This window comes from Hydra vulgaris, chromosome 02, assembly GCF_038396675.1.
Source record: "Hydra vulgaris chromosome 02, alternate assembly HydraT2T_AEP".
Lineage (NCBI taxonomy): Eukaryota > Metazoa > Cnidaria > Hydrozoa > Anthoathecata > Hydridae > Hydra > Hydra vulgaris.
Window position 1 is genome coordinate 8001925 of NC_088921.1, and position 20778 is coordinate 8022702.

At 28.4% G+C, this 20778-nt stretch overlaps 1 protein-coding gene across 4 annotated transcripts in view; it reads right to left on the reverse strand.

The window, feature by feature from the left end:
• Window positions 1-20778, reverse strand: part of LOC136076705 (NACHT, LRR and PYD domains-containing protein 1 homolog) — a 71568-nt gene that overhangs the window by 8040 nt on the left and 42750 nt on the right. Inside the window, exon 4 of one of the 4 annotated variants that reach the window (XM_065790068.1) lies at window positions 6322-6952. The exons of the other annotated variants lie outside the window; for them this stretch is intronic. Within the exon in view, the coding sequence (XP_065646140.1) occupies window positions 6345-6952 (608 nt within the window). The 3' untranslated portion in view covers window positions 6322-6344. Of the gene's footprint in view, window positions 1-6321; window positions 6953-20778 lie in introns of those variants that run through there. 4 annotated transcript variants of the gene reach the window in all.

Sequence of the window (20778 nt, forward strand, 5' to 3'; positions counted from 1 at the left end):
TTAAATACAAATCTTATTCGCGCTTAGTTTTTTTTATGGGTTTACATTAAAAATTATTTTGTAGCTAAAAAAAAAAATGCAAAATAGAAATCTTAAAATTTTATAGTTAATAGTTAATCACTTAAATAATTTTAAATTATACTTTAAGGTGGTTTCTTGATAATCAAAAGTCAAAATTTTTTCAAAAATTGATTTTTTGGCAAAAAAGATATTCTAATGTAAAATATAACGTTCTTTCTGTTTGTTTATGCTTTTAACAATATATACTATTTTATACAGGATGGTATAATTTTAGTGCCTAGCAACAGCCATAGCAACCGTTTTATTTTTTTAGTTATTATCTTAAATGTACCTTAAAACTTAAACTAGTACATCTCTTTTGCTATTCTAATGTTGCCCTGTACGTCCAAGTTGTTAAATATTTAATAATTTTAAGTTATGCTGCTGCAAAGTGCAAACAGTATGCAGGCTTTTTTATAATAACTTTTTTTATTTTTTGCTGCTTTCTTATGTGTTTTGTAGAAATTATTTATCATTTTAGCTAGATTCTAGTAAAATAATAAAGATTTAATATGGGAAACTTTTGAAAAAACAAAAGAAAGTCATCAAGAAAGGGTGTTGGGGCTCGTGGTTGTAAAAAATCTGTGTATATTTTAAATAATAAATGTGGTATCAATGGAAATAAAAAAAATGTAAATATTGAAAATATCACTAAAAAAGAAATTACCATTAAACCAGCTGAACATTCTGGAAGTAGTGATGATTATTTTTTATTTATAAATTTTAAAATACTTATGGAAATGATAGAAATAAGAAACAAGTGTCAAGAATGTGGGGAAGCCAATGTCACAATATCTAATAGTTTGGATGATAAAAAGGAATTTTCTCATAAAATTGTTTACTTTTGTAGAAAATGTAAAAATAAAAGTCACAAATATACTTCAACTTTCAGTGCTTCTGAAAAAATGTATGGTTGTAAACCAAGTGAAATTAATGTTCGATTGGTTATGGCATTTCGAGAAATTGGTAAAGGGCACAAATCGATTAAAACATTTGTACGGTGTAAGAATATGCACTCAACATCTAATACTTCCTTCAGAAATACTAATAATAAGTTATTTTCTGCATACGAAAATTCTGCACTAGAAAGTATGCAAAATGCTTCAAATGAAAAAAAAAAATGGAAGAAGTTGCCCCAGGTATGCATTCTTGCCGTTTATTGATTGATGGAACTTGACAAAAAGAAGGACACTCCTCGTTGAACGGTGTAGTGGCAGCAGTAAGCAAAGTGTTTGGATGTTATTGTTTTATCAAAACATTGCAGGCAGTGTATAATATGAGGTGGAAAAAAAGGGACAATAGTATACACAAATTTTAATGTTGCACATAATTGTAAAATTAACATCAAAAGTCATCAGGAGCAATGGAATCCTCAGGTGCTAATAATATATTTCAGCAATCTGTGAGTCGAAATAAACTAGTTTATAATGAGTATCTTAGAGATATAGACACAGTTTCTTACAAAGAAGTTGTTTACTCCAAACACTACGAAGCTCAGTTTGGTATTACACCTGTTAAACTTGAATGTATTGAACATGTAAACAGACGAAAAGGTTCTCGACTTAGAATACTAGTACAAGAATATAAAAATACCTCTCCACCATTTGGTGAAAAAGGAAAATTTACAAACAATTCCATCAATTTAATAACAAATTATTATGGTATTGCTATTCGAAGAAGTCAATGAAAAAGTTTACACTATGAAAAAGTGGTTAGGTACAATAGTTGGTACAATGATGAAGGATAGCATTCCTTCATCATTGTACCAACTTTTCCAATTCTCTCTATTCTTCAATTCAACGAAGGTCAATTTTATAAAAAAAAAATTGTATGAAAAACTTGGAATACAGACCGGTGTCTGTTTTAATATTATATCTGAAAAAATGAACCGACACAGCATCCAAATTTTACTTATTACAACATCAGGTAAGACTAAAGCAAAAAAAAACAAACTAAAAGCCATCAAGAAGGGTTTATTGAACAAAGAGATAAAGAGGGAGGAGAAACTTAATTAAAAGGAGGATTTTAGTTTTAAAAACAAATTTACTTTCTTGCTTTTTGATTTTCTACCAAATCGTTTTTCAAGAAAATTGTCTCACGAAAAACATCATAAATGTTGAATTAATAGTGATAACTACTTGAAATTTTTGGGCTTATTCATCCAGTGTACTGCTAATGCTTGAGTTTTTTTTCGTGGTTAGGGAACTAATATTAGAGGCCTAATAGCAGATTTTTTGAAAATACAGTTGTTTTGAAGCATAACTTTTACTAGAAGCAAAATCTTACAATAAATTTTGTTTCGAGTAAACACTATTTTTTGGGGTTATTTTGACTCTATAGGCTTCTATGTGATCATCAATATATTTTTGGAGTTCGAAAAAATATTTTTTTTTACACATTCTGTACCTACTTTTGAAAAAATTAATGAATAAAAAGTTTTGATCACATAGAAACCACCTTAGTTGTTTAATTGCACCTTAGTTGTTTAATTAACAAACTATCGACCTATCTCACGCACTTCAGTCCCTCGCAAGGTAATGGAATGACTTGTACACAGACACATTACTGACCACTTGAAAAAAAATAAACTCATCAGCTCTGCCCGACACGGGTTCTGAAAGGGAAAAGGTTGCGTCACAAACCAACTTGAAACTACCGACAGCCTGACTGAAGTTGCTCGCAACCGATATCTTATTCACAGGCTTTGATAAAGCATTCGATAAAGTAACGCACCGTCGTCTGCTGCATAATCTCAAACCTTATGGAGTGTCCGAAAACTTGCATAAATGGATCAAGAGCTGGCCAACCAACCTCCTACAACACGTAGCCATTGAAAACAATAAATTCGATTGGAAAACAGCATCTAGTGGTTTGCCACATGAATATGTTCTTGGACTACTTCTTTTCCTTGTCTACATATACGATTTTTCTTTTTTTTTTATTTTTTTTGTTAATTCATTTCCCCAAGTCCCAGAAGGCCACTACAGACGAGGAGGCTATATAATTGTGGTTATAACCCTCTCTCAACTCTATAACTCCGTAACACGAGACTTGACGAACAAGGCCGCTGCGTGGAGAAAAAATTTGGCAAACAAGATAGGACACCACTTTATAATGTATGCAGGCAATTGTAAAATAATTGAAGTCGTCGAATTAAACCATGACAAAGTCATGCACACTGGGCGCAGCAACAACAAAAATTGAATGCAATTTATACAAGAAATAACTTGGTAGGCCAACTGCATCAGCTATCGTGCACGTCATCTGAACGAGACCTAGGCCTTTTTATGACTAGCGTCTAAAAGTTAAAAACAAATCTGCGTGGCTGCATCAGCTGGCAACCAAGTGCTTGGCAGGCTCAAGAAGACTTTTCGAGGTTGAAGTTCTGCATTATAGCGCACACTGTATTTTTCGTACGTTCGCCCGCATCTACAATTTTGCAGTACAAGTCATCGTTTTTAGCTCAAGACATAGCCAAACTCGAGCAAGCCACAAAACATATTGCCACCTTAAAACGTCTTCCGTATACTCAGAAACATTTAAGCCTTAACCAGAAAACACTAACTGAACGATAAGTAAGAAGAAACTTTATCGAGCAATATAAAATCATGAGCAAAATCAACAAAGTTAACTTCCAGGTCCCACAACTTTAACGAAATATCAAATCTTTAAAGTACAGCATTTGGCCACAAGGACACACTAAACAACTAAAAGTACAACTTGTTCAAAACTGAGCAGAAAAAAACAACTACCTCACCAACCGTGTTGTAAAATCATGGAATTACGTAACTGAAAATGCGGTGGAGGCAAAGTACTTAAACAATTTCAAACATGAACTTTCTCCGCTCTGGCATCTTCACTTTAGCTGAAATCGAAAATCTGTATTTTCATAATAGAGAGACCTGGTGTGCCGCGCTTTGTCAACAACTTGTAAATTTTGTTGACCGTGAATAAACCAAATTAAAAAAAATTTAAAGTAATTTTAAGTAGATTTATGGGTAGTTTTTAGCAATCTAAATTTTTTGACGTAAGTAAATAATAAAAAACTCGGAAATTACTATTTTATTTATGCCATAATTGACATGCAAGAAACTTTCGATTTAAAAAATGATTCTAAATCACTATATTGATGTGGTAAATTTGCATTCAGAAGAGTATTTTGCGCAGATTATTGCTGATAATTGTAGTAATTAACAATACCAATTATTTGTTTTAGCAATTTTTAAGAAGACAAAAGAATACAGACAACTGGTGTTATAAACTTTCTGATGCAGATACAAATGTTAACGATTTTTTAGAATCACTAAAGTAACATTTTTGTATGAACTTTAAATCTTATAATCATAAATTGTAATTGTAACATAAGTATTTTAGTTTAAAAAAAAAAAAAAATAGATTGACAGAAAAAATATTTTTTGATAAGATTGATGAAAATAAATTGTTTTCAGATTATTGTTAAATGGGAGCAAAAATAAATATCGTTATTAAACTGCACGTTTATAAAGTTGTATATCAGGAGATTCATCATCACATAACACATTGTCTTATGAATGCTCTTGTCATATATTAAAATACTTTATCACTGCAATTGCTACTTCTGATTTATAATTCACATTGCGTTATGAAAACACGGTATTAAATTTAAAGAGTATTGAAAACAACGGCATCATTTATTAGCAACGATCGATCCGAACTTTGTAAACAATAAGAAAATCGTTTATTCCTATATAATCGAAATTTTATCCTTTAAAGTTAACGAATCCTATAAAGAAGCCTAGAAACTAAAAAAAAATATCATTATTTTCATTTACAAAGATTTTTTTTTGTCACTTAAAACCCCAATATTGAACAACTCGGAATTAAAAAGTCACCGGTAAAATAAAAAAAATACCTTTGATACCTCTCCCACCAAACCTTAATATCTGTTATTGAACAACTCGGAATTAAAAAGTCACCGGTAAAAAAAAAATTATATGCTATTGATACTACTCCCACCAAACCTTAATATCTGTTATTGAGAACCACGTATCCATCTACTCTTAGTTTATTATTACGTATCATTTTGTCATTTACAAAGACTTATAAAGTCCCTTTACCCCATACCAACATCATTACCACTTGTGTTCGATTACACATAATTACCACCCTTATAACTCAAATGTTATTTGACCCAGATATTCGACCCTTTAAACAATCTTGTTTAATTAAACCATTATAATTTATCATCACCCCGTGTACACATCTCACCCTTAGTACCACCTTGTTCATTTACAAAAATTATAAAATTCTTTTACCTCATACCATTAACTAACACACCATTATTACCACCTTTAATACTACCTGTTAATCGAATTACCTATCCCACCCTTTTAATTACCTTGTTTAATGGAACCATTATAATTTATTATACCACCCCACCTTTAACCGCAACCGACTCTCATTATTTATGGTCATAACTGTTGATTTAAAAAAGATTAAATAAAAAATTAATTATCAATTAGGCCTAACAACAAACGTTATTTAATTGAAAATTTATATTTCGAACAAAATAACTTCGACGAAAAATTCTACAAAAATTTCGAATTTTATTATTATGTTGACAACAAATTATTTTTGAAAGAAACAAAGATGGACGAAAACTTAAACTTCTAAAAATAATTGACATAAACATAAATTTATATTGTGTAAATCGAAAACAAATATAATTTTAATTTTTATTGCAAAATTAAATATCTATAAAATTACATAAAAATAAATACAAAAAACATTAAACGAAAAATTTTCTGCATAACGTTACAAATAATTTGAGAGTTTCAAAACTTCTAAAAAATATTTAAAGTTAAATCATTAAATAAAATATAACAAAAATTTATCTAGTTTTTATTTATCTTAATTATGATAATATATTTCATGAACAATGAAATAAAAATATAATTAACAAAAAACAATAACAAAAATTTCAAAAAGGTTTTGAAAAATTATATTCATATTAGAATAATTACTAATAAAGTTATTTAATAAAAATTATATATATTAATAATACAATAGTTATATAATTATTAAAACTAATAATTATGTATATTATAATTGTTAAAATTATTTATTAATAATATATTTTATTCCTTTAAATAAAAAATAATCCTTTAAATAATTTAGAAAATTAATGAAAATTTTAAAATATTATTAAAATTAATTCGTACATTTTAAAACGTTTAATTATAAAATAATATATTAAATATTTCATTTATTATTTTATAATTATTGTTCATATTTTAGTTAAGATATTAAACATTTTTTCGTGTTATAAAGTTTTTTAATTCATCGAGGTTTTGAAAATCTTTTCCACGGTAGTAGATCCTCAACCACTTGAGATTCAAACAACGAATCCATTCACAAATCTCTTCAATGAAATCGATGTCGTCGTGAAGTGAAAGATATAATCCTTCACAAAGATTAATCCACGGAAGAAAATTTTCTTCAAAATCTTTTTTCGTTATTAAATAACGTGAGATCCATATCGACAACACTTCAATCTTATCTTTCGGTTTCAATCCTTCGAATTTAATTGGACAATAAAAGTTGACACTGCGAACATTTGTTGAACATTGAATTATAAGATTTTTTTCTTCATCACTTAAAATATTTTTACGAACATATAACGCCGATAACTTTCTTCCAGATTTAATGTAATGATTTACGAAATAATTATCACAAGAAGTTTCGTAAGAAGTTTTTCCATCGTCAATCGAAATCTCTCGATGATCAACGATTAATTTTATTAAATCAGTAAATGATGATTGACTTTCATAAAAACATTCAATGAATAAATTAACGTAATAAGTTCTAAGTTGATAATTGTTTATATTTTGACGAGATAATTTAAGTAGACGATCTAAAAAAAAAAGCAACAATTTAATAAAAATAAACAAATAAATAAAAATTTAAACAATAATCGGAATTAATAACATATGAATAATATATATAAGGAAATATAATCAACATAATGATACATATATTTATAAATATAAAATTTATAACATAATTTTATAATAAATTATAATATTTATATATATAATATATTTACATATTACGTATAAGAAGTTATAAAAGAATAAAAAATCAATAAAAAATATTATAATTAAATACATTATAAATTACATAATTGTATTTACATTAATATTAAATTATATACATGTAAATAATAAAATTATATATAAAAAGAAAAAAAAGAAACTTTTAATTAAACAATTTTTTACTAAAAACTTTATCAATTTAAACATAATTTTTATCACATTTTCTAAACTTCGTTTTACCATAAATATAACATATTTAAAATAATGTAAAAAAAGTTCATCATTAATATTAATTAAAAAAAATACTTCCTTATATTCATATTACTGATAAAAGCAAATTAAACAAGTGATTTAAATTTAACCAAGTAATGTAACAAGTCAACAAACAGAACGCGTTTCATTTAAACGTTGATTTGAAGTGAAATGAATATTTGAAATCGAATTTCAAATAAAGAACTTAATATTGAAAATCTCCTTCGTCGATATATTTGAAATATAAATTATGTGAAAAACCATTAAATACTCAAAGAGTGAGAGTTTAAATAAATGTTTAGATTTTTGTTTATTCGAATTCGGCGTTGAATGAAATCTTTTTTTTTTTAAAAAAAGCTCATTAAAGAACTATTTATATTATTTAAAAATTTCATTAAATTTTATAACAAAAGCATGATATAATATATTTTTGATAATAATAAACAACAGCAATAATAAACAACAGTTTTATCGTTAAAGCAGAGCTGCAATGCTATGGTGTCTTGTTTATATGTAGAAACGCAGAGTGCAAAACCTTTTTTTTATGTTCCTTTGGGGTCCTCCATAAACTACATCACGCTCTAGGAAGGAGGGGAAAGAATTGGTGGTTTTATGAGGACTTGTACAGGATTTGTTACTAAAGACTTACAATCTTGTGATGAGGGAGGAGGGCATGGAGCGATGGTCAAAAGCGGTCAAAAATAGCATGACGTAATTTATAATGACCCCTTCGAAGAAGTCCTAACGGTCTTATTGTTTAGAAAATCAAAATTTTCAATGTACAAACTGGACATCTGGTGCACGTTTTTTTTTTTGAATAATAAACTTGTTTATAAAAAACTAGTATGAGAAGCTCCAAAACCTTAAGAAACTTTTAGTGCTAGGTTACTTTTCAATAAGAAACTTTTTTTAATTAAGAGTTTAAGGAATATTTCCTAATTTTTCACCTACCTATCCTAACAACATAACAGAAAATTAAAAAGCATTATTTATGGAGAAAAAAAGTTTTAATGGGATTTAACAAGTTAAAGAGTTTAAATTTGCACGCGCAATGAAATTTACGCGATTCAATTGCGAATAAAATACGTATATCATACTAACAAACTTGAGAAATTTTTAATCTAGCCCAATACTAAATTTTCTTAAAAGATTTAAAAAATGGTACTCTTATGATGAAATCTTTCTTGTGCTAGCCCGTTTCCTTGGTTTTTTACACACACACAAAAAACGACGTGTAACTATAGACCTTGCGACAAAAATATATAAATGCTTTTGTAAAGAAAAAAGCAACGAACAAAAATAAGATAAAAATCGATAATTTAATCAATCATAATTATATGAATTTTAAGTATATTTTTATGAATTTTAAATATTTAATATATCTCTATTTTTAGAGATGCCAAAGTTAAAAAGGTAATCAGCGTTTTATAAAAACTATTGTAAGCTAAAAAAAGTTTCAATTTACTTTCTAGAATGTCAATGTATTATTTAGATGAACTATATGATATAGAAATTTACAACAAAAAAAGTGAAGTCTGTTGAATATACAATCGATTAACATCTCAGTTATGTTAAAAAATCAGTATGACATGCTTTATTTTGATAAATTTAAAAAAATGAGCTGAAGTATAAATCAAACTATTACAATTATTTATGAAATTCCAATGCTTATTTTTTTTGCTTTTTGTTTTTGTATTTTTATAATATAATTTACTTAATAAAAAAAACAAACACAAGCTTGTTATCAACAACTCCGTATAATCGTTGTAAGTTATTGTTTTGAAACAATTCAAATTTACTTTCAAGACAAATTTTTAAATAAAAAAAAATAATAAATTTATATTGAAGTATACTTACGACTTGAAAAGTTTATGAAGTTCGTTACCAGTGTTAATTAAAAACAATGGTAACAATATGAGATTTTATATATTTAAAAACTCGATCATAGAACTAGAAAAAATCCTTTGACAAATTCGAAGAAAACAAATGAAATTCGAAACAACCGTATTGCTAATAGAAATCGTAGTTAATTGTAACTACCGCAACCGTTAAAAAAAGAATGTGGCTTTTCAAGATAAAATTTTTTGATCGCATTTGATTTTATAAAATGACTATAAATCAAGTTTAAAGCTTGAAAACATGTTAATTAATAATTTAGACATTTTCATTGGATAACATAAACTTATCAATTTAAAGATTTTTTGTTTCAATAAAATAATTTAAAAACAATAAAAACATTCATTACGTCATTATTGTAATTTAAGTCACTAGAAAATAGATAAAACTATGTAATAACAGAAAAAAATTTGTAAATTATTATAAATTACTTTATTAATACCTATTAACAAACAAATAGTGATTAAAAAAATAACTTCCATATAACAAATATCGAAAAAATATTTGCCTAAATTAAATAAACGTAACGGCAAGACGAATGAAACAACATAAAACACTATTTTAATTATTGCTTTTCTGATGTTCAGAATTTTTATCTGTAATTGGGTGTTTAGTGACCATTACGGACGTATAAAAAAAAAGACGAATACAAAAAATACATCCAATTAATATTAAATAAGTGTGTCAAAAATTATTTTGATGTATTATTTAATGTAAGTTGATCATTATTAATAAGATATTTATTAGTCTCTAAGCTCTTTATTACTTTCAAAAAGAAAAAATATAAAAATGTTCAGTGAAAACTTGAATTTTTTAGTCCTTAAGTTCATTGGTTTTAGTTGTGGAAATGTATAACAGTTATGCAATAATTTGGTTTTAATACAAAAACATTCTCTAGCGTACTACTCTTTTAAACAAAACAAAAAAAATTACGCAAAACAATAGTGGCTATAAAAAAAGCAAATCATCAACTTAATTGTACAAAACATTTTTACAACTGTTGTATGACATTTCTACATTAAACGAAACAAAGTTAGCGTATTTATAATAACATTTAAATAACAAAAAATTGCCGTTCCCTCATGACATTTGTGAGATTATACATATAAGTAAATGTCCATTACTAGGTTAAAAAATCAGGCAAAACACATGGAATAAATAAGATTTTATACAGAATATTTTGTATATTTGAATGATTAAAATGATTTTTTTATGAATTAATTTTAAATAAATAATTTTATTAAGTAACATAAATATTCAACTCTTTTTACATTGGCGAAATCGCCTTATAAAAAATTAAATCAAAATTCTTTTAATTTGAATTTAAATATAGTACACACACACACACACACACACACACACACACACACACACACACACACACACACACACACACACACACACACACACACACACACACACACACACACAAGGTAAGTATGGGTATTAAGGCCCACCTAAAAAAATGAAAATGTAAAGAAATGCTGATTTTTTTTTGCTGCCAGTGATAAAACCAGATAACTCTAATATTTTAATGTCGAAAAAAAGTTTCACAATTTATTTTTTCCCTAAGTTTGGATTAGTGGGCCTTATTACCCGCCGGGCCTTAATACCCACACTTACCTTATATATATATATATATATATATATATATATATATATATATATATATATATATATATATATATATATATATATATATATATATGTATATATATATTAAAGATCTTCAAGTTCAAGATTGTTTTTTTACTTTACAGGACTCCGTACATTTTATCATGAACAGCCATTCCACTCATTGCAAGTTTTATATTTCTTCTGTCACCAAAAATAAGAAATTTATCATAGTGCTATTATAATGTTAAGTTGCGAATATTCTGATGATTAGATACACACGAGGAAGTGCATATTTGTGATATAAACTGTAATTTAGATATAGCTTCCGAACCTTTGAACTATGAATAGGTTTGGGAAATGTGGTCTGAGAAAATTAGACAGAAAATGTCAGGTTTAATTAAATGATATCTTGTTTAAAAAATTTTTTGAAATTAGATTGAACAAGTGCTTGTATCTAAACAAGCAGGAAAGTCAATCCATAGAAAGTTTTATTCAGTAGCATAAAATTCTCTATGGAATGACTTAATATGAAGTATTAGTTACGATACTAAACTAATATAATCATCAATGTGTCATATGTGGGGGGTTTGATGTAAGCTGTTGTAAAATTTAATTGTAGACATGATACTTTTCTTTTTTTTTATTTGCTGATTTAAATCCAGTTTTTTTTCAACATTTAATATACAAATATTTTTTAAAACAATGTGATACTGCTTTTATTCTAACAGACTTTTTTATTATAACAGATTTGTAATATACACATAAAGTTCTAAAAGTATCTGCAAACAGTTTCCGTTGACATTTTTATTGATTTTGATTTTGTCGAGGGCCACTGTGACAGCCATATAAATTTTAAGTAAAAAATAAATAAAAAACAGATGTCGGTTTAAATTTGTTTTAAAAGTTTCTTGTCAACCAGCAAAAAAAAGGTTTCAATTTCGGTCAATATTTATCCAATTTTAACGTTTAAACATACTGGCCAATCAAGCTGAACTTTTTGAGATTTTGTTTTTTTCATAAAATCTGTGGATAGGCAAAGTTTGAAGTAAATCTGAGGTGGTACCCTGAGGTACCACCTCAGAGCCATTAGGTGATTTGATATAAAATGATTCTAAAGTTATTTACTTGAGGTTTTTTTTTTGTAAACTTTGGTCAAGTTAGTAAAAAAGTAAAAAAGGTCACTCGAAATTTTGTATTGTGATTTTTGACCCAAATAATCCATTTCAAGTGATAATTTTTTTACTACAATCTAATGTCAAAAATCATTAAAATCTACTGTATCTTCCAGAAACTCAAATTTCGACCTGTTCAAAAGATATGATTCAATCATAACTTTCGAACAGGTAGGTCAATCAAGCTAAATTTTTCAGGTTTTTTTTTTTAATGTTGTTAGTCAAAATAAAATTATTTTGAGTAATATAATATAAATAAAAAGTTATGCAATCATTACTATCATAACAACAAATAATATTATTCTTAAGAAAAAACATAAAGTAAAATTATTGTGCTCTGTATTAAGTCACAGAATTATATATTCATATAACATAAATAATATAAGTCAATAGAAATGTATTACTAGAAAACATCAATCAATTTTATTAATAAAAAAAAAAATCCTGATTAAGTAACATGGTTATAGATAAATTATCATGATGAAATTAATGCTCCTCACACTGAATAGCTTAACTCTAGTACAACTAACACTGTTGTCACTGTTTTTGCGTTTTTCAATCTCCAATTCATTAAGTCAACTATGTGACTCTAATGTACTGTAATGGTACTTCAGCAGATGTTTTTCATCTTAATAATGAAAATAATGCCTCCTCAACATTCTTTTGGATTCAGGTAGGAATCGAAGGTTTCATTTATACTTGTGAACCTTCTATTTCTAAACGCAATGAATGAAATATTCATCTTTTTTATAAAAACAACTCACTTAAAAACTTTCATTTTTTTCTACAAATTTTTATTGCAATATTGAGGATATTCTGATACTGATGAATGACAACACCTTACCCAACCCTCTGATAACACTCTTACTAAGTCATCATTTTACAACACTCTTACTAAGTCCTCTACTTTACATCATCTTGGATTCTTTTTTATTGTACGTCTTTACTCTCATAGAAACCATATATTAAAGAGCTCATGTCTCTTGTGCCATCTACTAAAATTCATTCTCGCGTTATTCGTCATTCAATTAAGTCTCATCTTTTCTGTGACTGTTCCTAAGTGCTCCAAGAACTCTTATTCCACTAGTTTTTTTCAAAATTATGAGCCTTAATCAAAGTTAATAAATCAAAGTTTATATTTTTAACTTACTTTAATACAAACTTTTCGATAAAATAAATTATTTCGAAATTAGTACTTTTGGAGCTTCCATTTTCGAAAATTTCAACCAGATATCTACAATATTTAAATCAGCAACAAGTTTATTTTCAATGGAAATTGCAAGATTGTTCAACCTGTCCTAACCCATTGTTGATCTTAAATAATTTTTGGTAGCGCTAGCTACTATTATTGGTAATGTGAGAAGAATTCTTAATGCAATAGATTCTTTTGCGTGGATTTCATTCAAATCGTTTGTGTACAAATATTTTATAGCATTTTCAGGATCCATATTTTTAGTAAAATGAAAAGAAAGAGATGTTAATTCAAAGCTTAGTTCCTCCCCATAAATATCATTTTTTCCATTTTCAGATTCCATTTTTTTTTTCCAATGTGATGCAATGAAATTTTAAATCATCTTTCTTAACTGTTGAGAGCTTTTTAATATCAAATAAAAAGCTAAAAGGTGCAACTGTAGCATAAAATATATCTTCTATTGCAATAGTTCAATAGAATTCAATATTTTATTTATAAAACATTTTGCTTATACTTTTCTATTGGACTGTTTTTCAAAGTTTTTTCGGACTGCTTTTCAACATACGCTGCTGTGGTTTTTGCAACTGTTTCATTACTAGTCTTGGCTGCATCTTGCAGTGCTTCATAAATTTTTGGCATTTCAAATTGAAGAGTATTTATAGCGCTGATGTGGCTTTTCTATCTTGTCTCACTTAATGGTTTAACTGTTAAAGATTGACACTTTGATTGCAAAATTAACCATCATATTGTTAAAGCAGAAAAAAAAGTAAACTTGATCAATTATATTAGAAAACATAGAAATATTAGGTGAACATCTCTTAGAATCAACAACTACCAGATTTAATGTGTGTCTGCAGCATGGAATATAAACCGCTCAGCTGTTTTTTTAAGAATAAAAGCTTGCTCACCATTTCTTACGCATTTGCACAATTGTCATAGCTCTGACCTCTTATGTTTTTGTAATTGAATTGCGTGGGAGAAATTATGTACGGAGGTTTTGACTGACGTAGTTTCCTTAAGAAAATATATATATAGTATAAGTGGTTTTTTTATGAGCATATTTGAGATGATTCGTAATGTATAAGTTGAACGCAAAATTATTGTAAAGTTTTTTAAATGAGTAAAAAGAAAGATTTTAAAATTGTAATGTTGTGCTGCCTGCAAGAAAATTACAGTTTTCCACTGACAAGCTATTTTTTACCAGGGAGTCAAATATCTCATTTGAAAAGTCATGTCCTGTCGAACCTTCAATTAAGTAAAATCCAAGAAAACTTTAGATAATATGAATTTCAATCTTATCCTCTACATCAACCTTATCGAACCATTATTGTCATTTGCTCCTGGTGACTGATGTCTGGTGTAAAATTAACAACAATTGAAAAATACACAGACTTTTGGACATTTGAGCAAATTTCAAATTTAATGGATATGCCAATCAAGTCAATGATTCTAAATAACTTTTGCCAATAAGTAAATCATTCTAAATAACTTTTGCCAATAAGTGCACAGAATTGGTTTTTATTTTTGCTCTCAACAAATACTTTTTCATAACTGGATCAAATTCAGCAAAAAATTCTAAAATTTTAAGAAAGTTTCTAATATTATCTTGATAGACTTTTTCACAAGAGCCTCTGAATGGCAGATTTTGCTTTGCCATCATAATAGTTAGGGAAATTATTCTTCTAATTACATTGTCCCAATGTTCTACTTTAAATAAGTTTCTATCCAAAATTTTATCAATTAAAGTGATTTTTTGTAATCTATATTTTAAATCCATCCACTTGCTGTAGCAGTCAAAATAATCAAGGCTTTTTTTGTGTCTTTTAAAAATTATATGGAAATATGGCACCAATCATTACCACCATTATGAGCCAACATAATAGGATTTAAAAAAAAAAAGTTTACAACAAAAACAAAAAACTTTGTTAGCTTTTTTAAACTAACCACGTTCTATGATTTTTTTCACCATTATCCATGATGCAGTTAAAAAAATGATTTGAAAAACTCAAATTATCAAAAATTCTTGGATAGTTATTAGAATCGTCTTTGAAGCTGTTAGGACCTATTATAACAGCATCTTGTATGAAATCATTGGTTAAATTTTCCTTCCAATCGCTAATATCGTCAAAGCATTCAGAGGTAGCACCAGTGTCAGTCAATCTTTCAATTGTTTGAATAGTTTCAATTGAATTAGTAGAGTCAGTTTGCTTTCATTTCCAGAATCAACCAGATCTTGAACTATTGGACTTTCTTTGACATTTTTATCATGATGAGTTTTTGATAGAAATTTTTCTAGGAAGTTTGATTTGATTTCAATTGTTCCTCTTTTCGTAGGCATTTTTGTTTAAACTCACAACCTGAAGGTTTTCTTTTCTCCATTATTTCTTTTAAAAGAAATCAATAAATATTAAAAAAATTTATAGCAATAATTAGATAACTTTATATCAAAACAAAAAAATAATTGAGATTCTCAAATAAGTAGGCCTTCTCAGGAGTAGCGTGCAGTCGCATGCCTTAAATTACCACGCATATATTTTTTTGTTGATATCTTTGCCGCAATTTTTTGCATATATTAAAAATAGTGCATTTTAAAAACGCGCTGAAAAAAACAAACTTATTTGTCATATTATTTTATTTTTCTTACTAATAATATATATTTTATAGTTATTAATGAGAAAATAAAAACATAAATATAATATATATATGGGCAATTTCATTTTTAACTTATGTTAAATGCGCAACAACTTTACCAAATACTTATTTAAACTTTAAATTACACTTTTAGCTATTTTATATAAAAGATGTTAGTCTAATGAATAAAATAAGATAAAAAGTTTTGAGTTTGTCCAAAAGAGCTTGGAAGCGGTTTGTTTTAGACACTTTCACAAGATGTTGCGAATTCTATACCAATTTAAAAAATACATAAAAATCTATCAGAGTTAACCGGCTAAGGAAAATAAATTTTTTTTGATATTGTATATTTTACTTACATTACATCACTTACATTATCGAGCGATTATTATGCGATTATTATCGTGAATTTTTTAATCTATAATTAAGAGTTAGAGTTACATAAGAAAAGAATTGCAAAAGTATTGAACTCATTTGTTAAAAATTGTTAAAAACAATTTTTAAAAATAATTAACAAAGGAAATTTTTAAAAACTAGTGGCACTCTTCCTCAGTGATTTTTCACAACATTCATCAAAGTTATCAAATCCATAACAGTGTTTCTGCCAGACAAAGAGCAACTTCAAAAAATTATTTTAGTATTACAACTTTATTATTACTTAATTATGTGATTGGTTTGTTGAAGTATTTACTTACACTTCTTACGTTTATGCGTATTGCTTTATTTTCATAAGGTTAAATTTTTAAAATGCTGCAAAGTACATTTAAATCTTTTAAAATATTTGACCTAAAAATTGCTATCACAGTTTAGGAGAGGGGTATATGTGATTGTTTAAAGGAGGGAAAGGGTTTAGAATTGACAAATATAGTGTGAAGTGTTTATGGATGAATTGAAAAGTTCAGAAAGATGAGGTGAAATCCTTGTGAAAGCAGTTTTTGATGATAAAGACCAGGCACTAGGTTTTGAGTTGTATACTTCACCAGTCTACTAGTTAATTTTTGATATTCTAGGTCATAGTTTGAAAAATGCCTATGGATGAAACTCCCGTAGAATTTTTGGACACAATGAATTTCAAAACTTTAAAAATCTTTTAAAGTTGCTTACAATTCATCAGAACTCACAGCAAAATCATAAATCTATTAAGCATAGTTTAAAAATCTTATTTCTCAAAACAAGAAATATATTTTTTGTTTTAAAATCTATTCAAGATAATGTAGAATGTGTGATAAGCTTAAGGAAGCTTCAGAAGCTACTTCAAATAAAGAGTTCTTTAAAAAAACATTAAAAAAGAAGATTAGATTAAAAGAGCTTGCTACGGTGACTCTTTTTTTCTACAGCAACTCTTCTCGGTTTCTTGTTATTGAATAGATATAACAACTTGAATTTTGATCCGAAACCTAACTGCAGACTCTGAACCTTAAAACTACATTTAAAAATTATTTTTTTACATATTTTCTTGAGATATTTGTCTTAAGCTAAAAATTATATGTATATAAATATTTATTGTACATTTGCAGCGCTTAAACGCTGAAGTCTGAGGCAAATTCGATTAAGAAAAATAAGATCTGTGGTAATGACGGATCCAGCATTTTATGGAGTTTAAGATAGCTAACATGGAGTAAAATCGAAGCATTTGTATGTTTATGTCAAGAAATAATGCTTTAAAAAAGTTGCAATGAATGGAGGCTGGTAACAAATAAGCACTAAAATTTCATCCCCCTGCCCCAAACGCGAGAGCAAGAAGTTGATGAAATAATTTTTTTACTATTCATAACGAAATTTATATTCATTGATAAAATTTCAGTATTGTTTTACAATCTCTAGGTGTTCAAAAATCATGAGCAAATAAAATTTGTAACTCCCTCAAACTGAGGAGGTTTATACTTTATATGGTCACAATTTATGAACGCTGGGAGATAATGAGCTGGATCATTCACAGATCTGTAGTTCGATGCCTACTCTAGGCTTTTTTTCAATATGAAGCAAGCACAAACTTTTAAGTTAAATGCCCTTCTGCGGTGATGTGACCACTAGATCTTCGATCACCTAAAATAACCACAGAAAAATGTGCATATATATTATTGAATTACATTGATTTGTTTGGGTCTAGTTTAGTTTACAATAAAAGATCGAAAGTTCTTTACCCAATCTTTTAAGAAAACTATTTTAGATTTGGATTTGCTTGATCCAAGGCTCCAGTAGCAGTGTTTAAACAAAAAAAAAATCATTTGATACCAAAATGAAGTAAAAAGTTTCAAAGATCAACAAAAAATCACTTTGCAATAGCCAAACTGTTAATTTATTTCTCGTAATCAGTGAAAGATAAGTACAACATATTTCTTAAATTAATAAACATAGTGTTTTGTTTTGGTGCAGGATTTTGGAACACATAAAGAAAATATCGTTGAACAATTCAACTAAAATGCTACTGGTAACGTGTAACCCAGTACAACCTGCCTCATGTCCTACTGCCTTGTAGGATACACTTTTTTAGGCAAAGGCTAGGAGAAGCCAACTCTGACATAAAACACCTCATGCCTTGGGGCTCATGATTAAGTTAAGGCTAGAGATGGTGTCTTGATAAAAACACTCATCTTGGGCAGATGTTAAATGCATCCGACTACTATCTTGTAGGCAAAGTTTACTAGGCAAAGACTTAAGGGGTAAACAGATTCTATCTGTTAACCAGCCTCGTACCCCTTCTTCATCTATTAGGCTGGCGCAGATGTAATTTTAATACATTGTTTCCAGTTTAGGATGTTGAATGCTGGATCTTCTTGACTCAATGAATGGGTTTTGCTTGTGTTTCCATTTTTATGACTAGGCAACGCATTCTATTACCTCCTAATGAGGACATAGCTCTAAAACACAGTTTTCTGAGGCCGGCTGGTAGTCAGGTTTCCCTAACTCTGAGGTAGGTCTCAGAGAAACTGATTCCATTGCCAGCTAAAAAATATCGAAGTATCAACAGTGGCATGTTGAGCATAAATGGTATATTTGTTTGTATTTTTGGTGTGCATTGTCAAGGCCACATTTGGAACCCTTTGTTACAACTTAGGGTTTTTTATCAGTAATGAGGCAATTGCTTGGGCTATTAAACAGTGTACTGAGTACAGTCAATGCTTCAAGTCAAGTTCTTTAACAAATTTAAAAATGAATAAAGTACCAAAAACTATAAAACACAAAAAACCATCGTCATAACCAAGTTCTCTAAAACTAATATTCTCATTCACTAATATTCGTGGTCTTCGAAGTAACTTTTCTTCTGTCGAGTCTTATATCTTGCAAAATTCACCAGACATACTTGCTCTTAGTGAGACTAATTTGAGTTCAGCTGTTTCATCTTGTGATCATAACGTTGATGGTTATCTTCCTTTAATTCGTAATGACTCCAATAGTCACATGCTTGGCCCGGTCATTTACATTCGCAAGCATTCACCCATTTAATGGGTGAATGCTTGCGAATGTTAACCACTAAATGGCTTGGCTCTAGTTTCAATGACTCTACTGGCGTTAAAGCCCTCAACTTTTGCCTTTTTCAATCCCTAGCTCAAAGAGTCAACTTTCCAACTTGCTTTCCAGACAAACCGAATCATTTATCTTCTCTACTCGACTTATGCATTGTTTCTGATCCTAGTCAGTGCTCAGTTTCTCCACATTCACTCTTAGGTGCTTCTGATCACGGTTTGATCTCTCTAAAACTATTATCTCATTCTTCTTCGTCATTTGAATCCCCCTATCATCGTACCTCTTATAACTACCTTAAAGCTGACTGGGGCTCTTTCTCTGATTTTCTTAGTGATGGCCCTTGGGTAGAAATCTTTTGTCTTCCTGCTGGCAAATGTGCTTCTTAGATAACGTTGTGGATTCAGGCTGGCATGGAATCTTTTATTCCCTCTTGACAACCAAGGTCAAGCCTCACTCTTCTCGATGGTTTCCTCATATTGTGCTGCTGATATTGCCAATTAAAACTATTACTTCTGTATCTAACAACAAAACAATTCTTTAGAAAACAGACATCTGTTTATTACTGCTAGAAACCATTGTGAAAAAGGTTTTGTCTAACACCAAGCCCGCTATTCTCAGGTCACAAAATCTTGTATTTCATCTCAAAAATTAGGTTCTCGTGACTTCTGTAGAATCTTAAACAGTATCAATAATAAGGGCAAATCTATTATTCTAATTCTCTTTTATTGTTCAGACTTTGTCACCTCACCTAAAGATAAAGCTGAATTGTTTGCTAAGAACTTTTCATCAATATCATCTCTTGATTCCACTAGTTGTGTTCTAGCTGATTTTGTTTTCAAACAGGTTGATCCATTGATTGACATTCGTATCACTCCAGCTTTAGTATCTAAAGTGATTTCCTGCATAGACTGCTTTACAGCTTGTGATCCATAAAACATACCTGTTATAGTCTTGCAGAAGTGTTCTCCATAGCTGTCGTCTATACTTTTAAAACTTTTTAATAAGTGCTTATCAGAGTCTTGTTTTCCAGCCTGCCGGAAAGCGGCATCTGTTATCCTATTTAATCGCATCTGTTATCCTATTTAATCTGTTATCCTATTTAATTGCATCTGCTATAAATATTTTAATCATAAGGATAATATGCGTAAAAGTTAGTATAAAATGTTTTTCAGAATTTTTTCAAATTGATATTGTTTAAGATGGAATAAAGGTATTTTAGGATATAATTTTTTGGACTCATTCAAAATGCATACAAGGCTCCTGTTCCATTCACAGACGCACTGTTTCTAGTAGAGTAGGAATGTAATAGTCTACTTTCTGTGAACAAGTTTGTGATAGGAGATGGTAAGTTTTTATTTAATGAGTCAAAAACAAAGAAAATTAGCATACTTTACTAGCGCTGGAAATGTTGGAATAA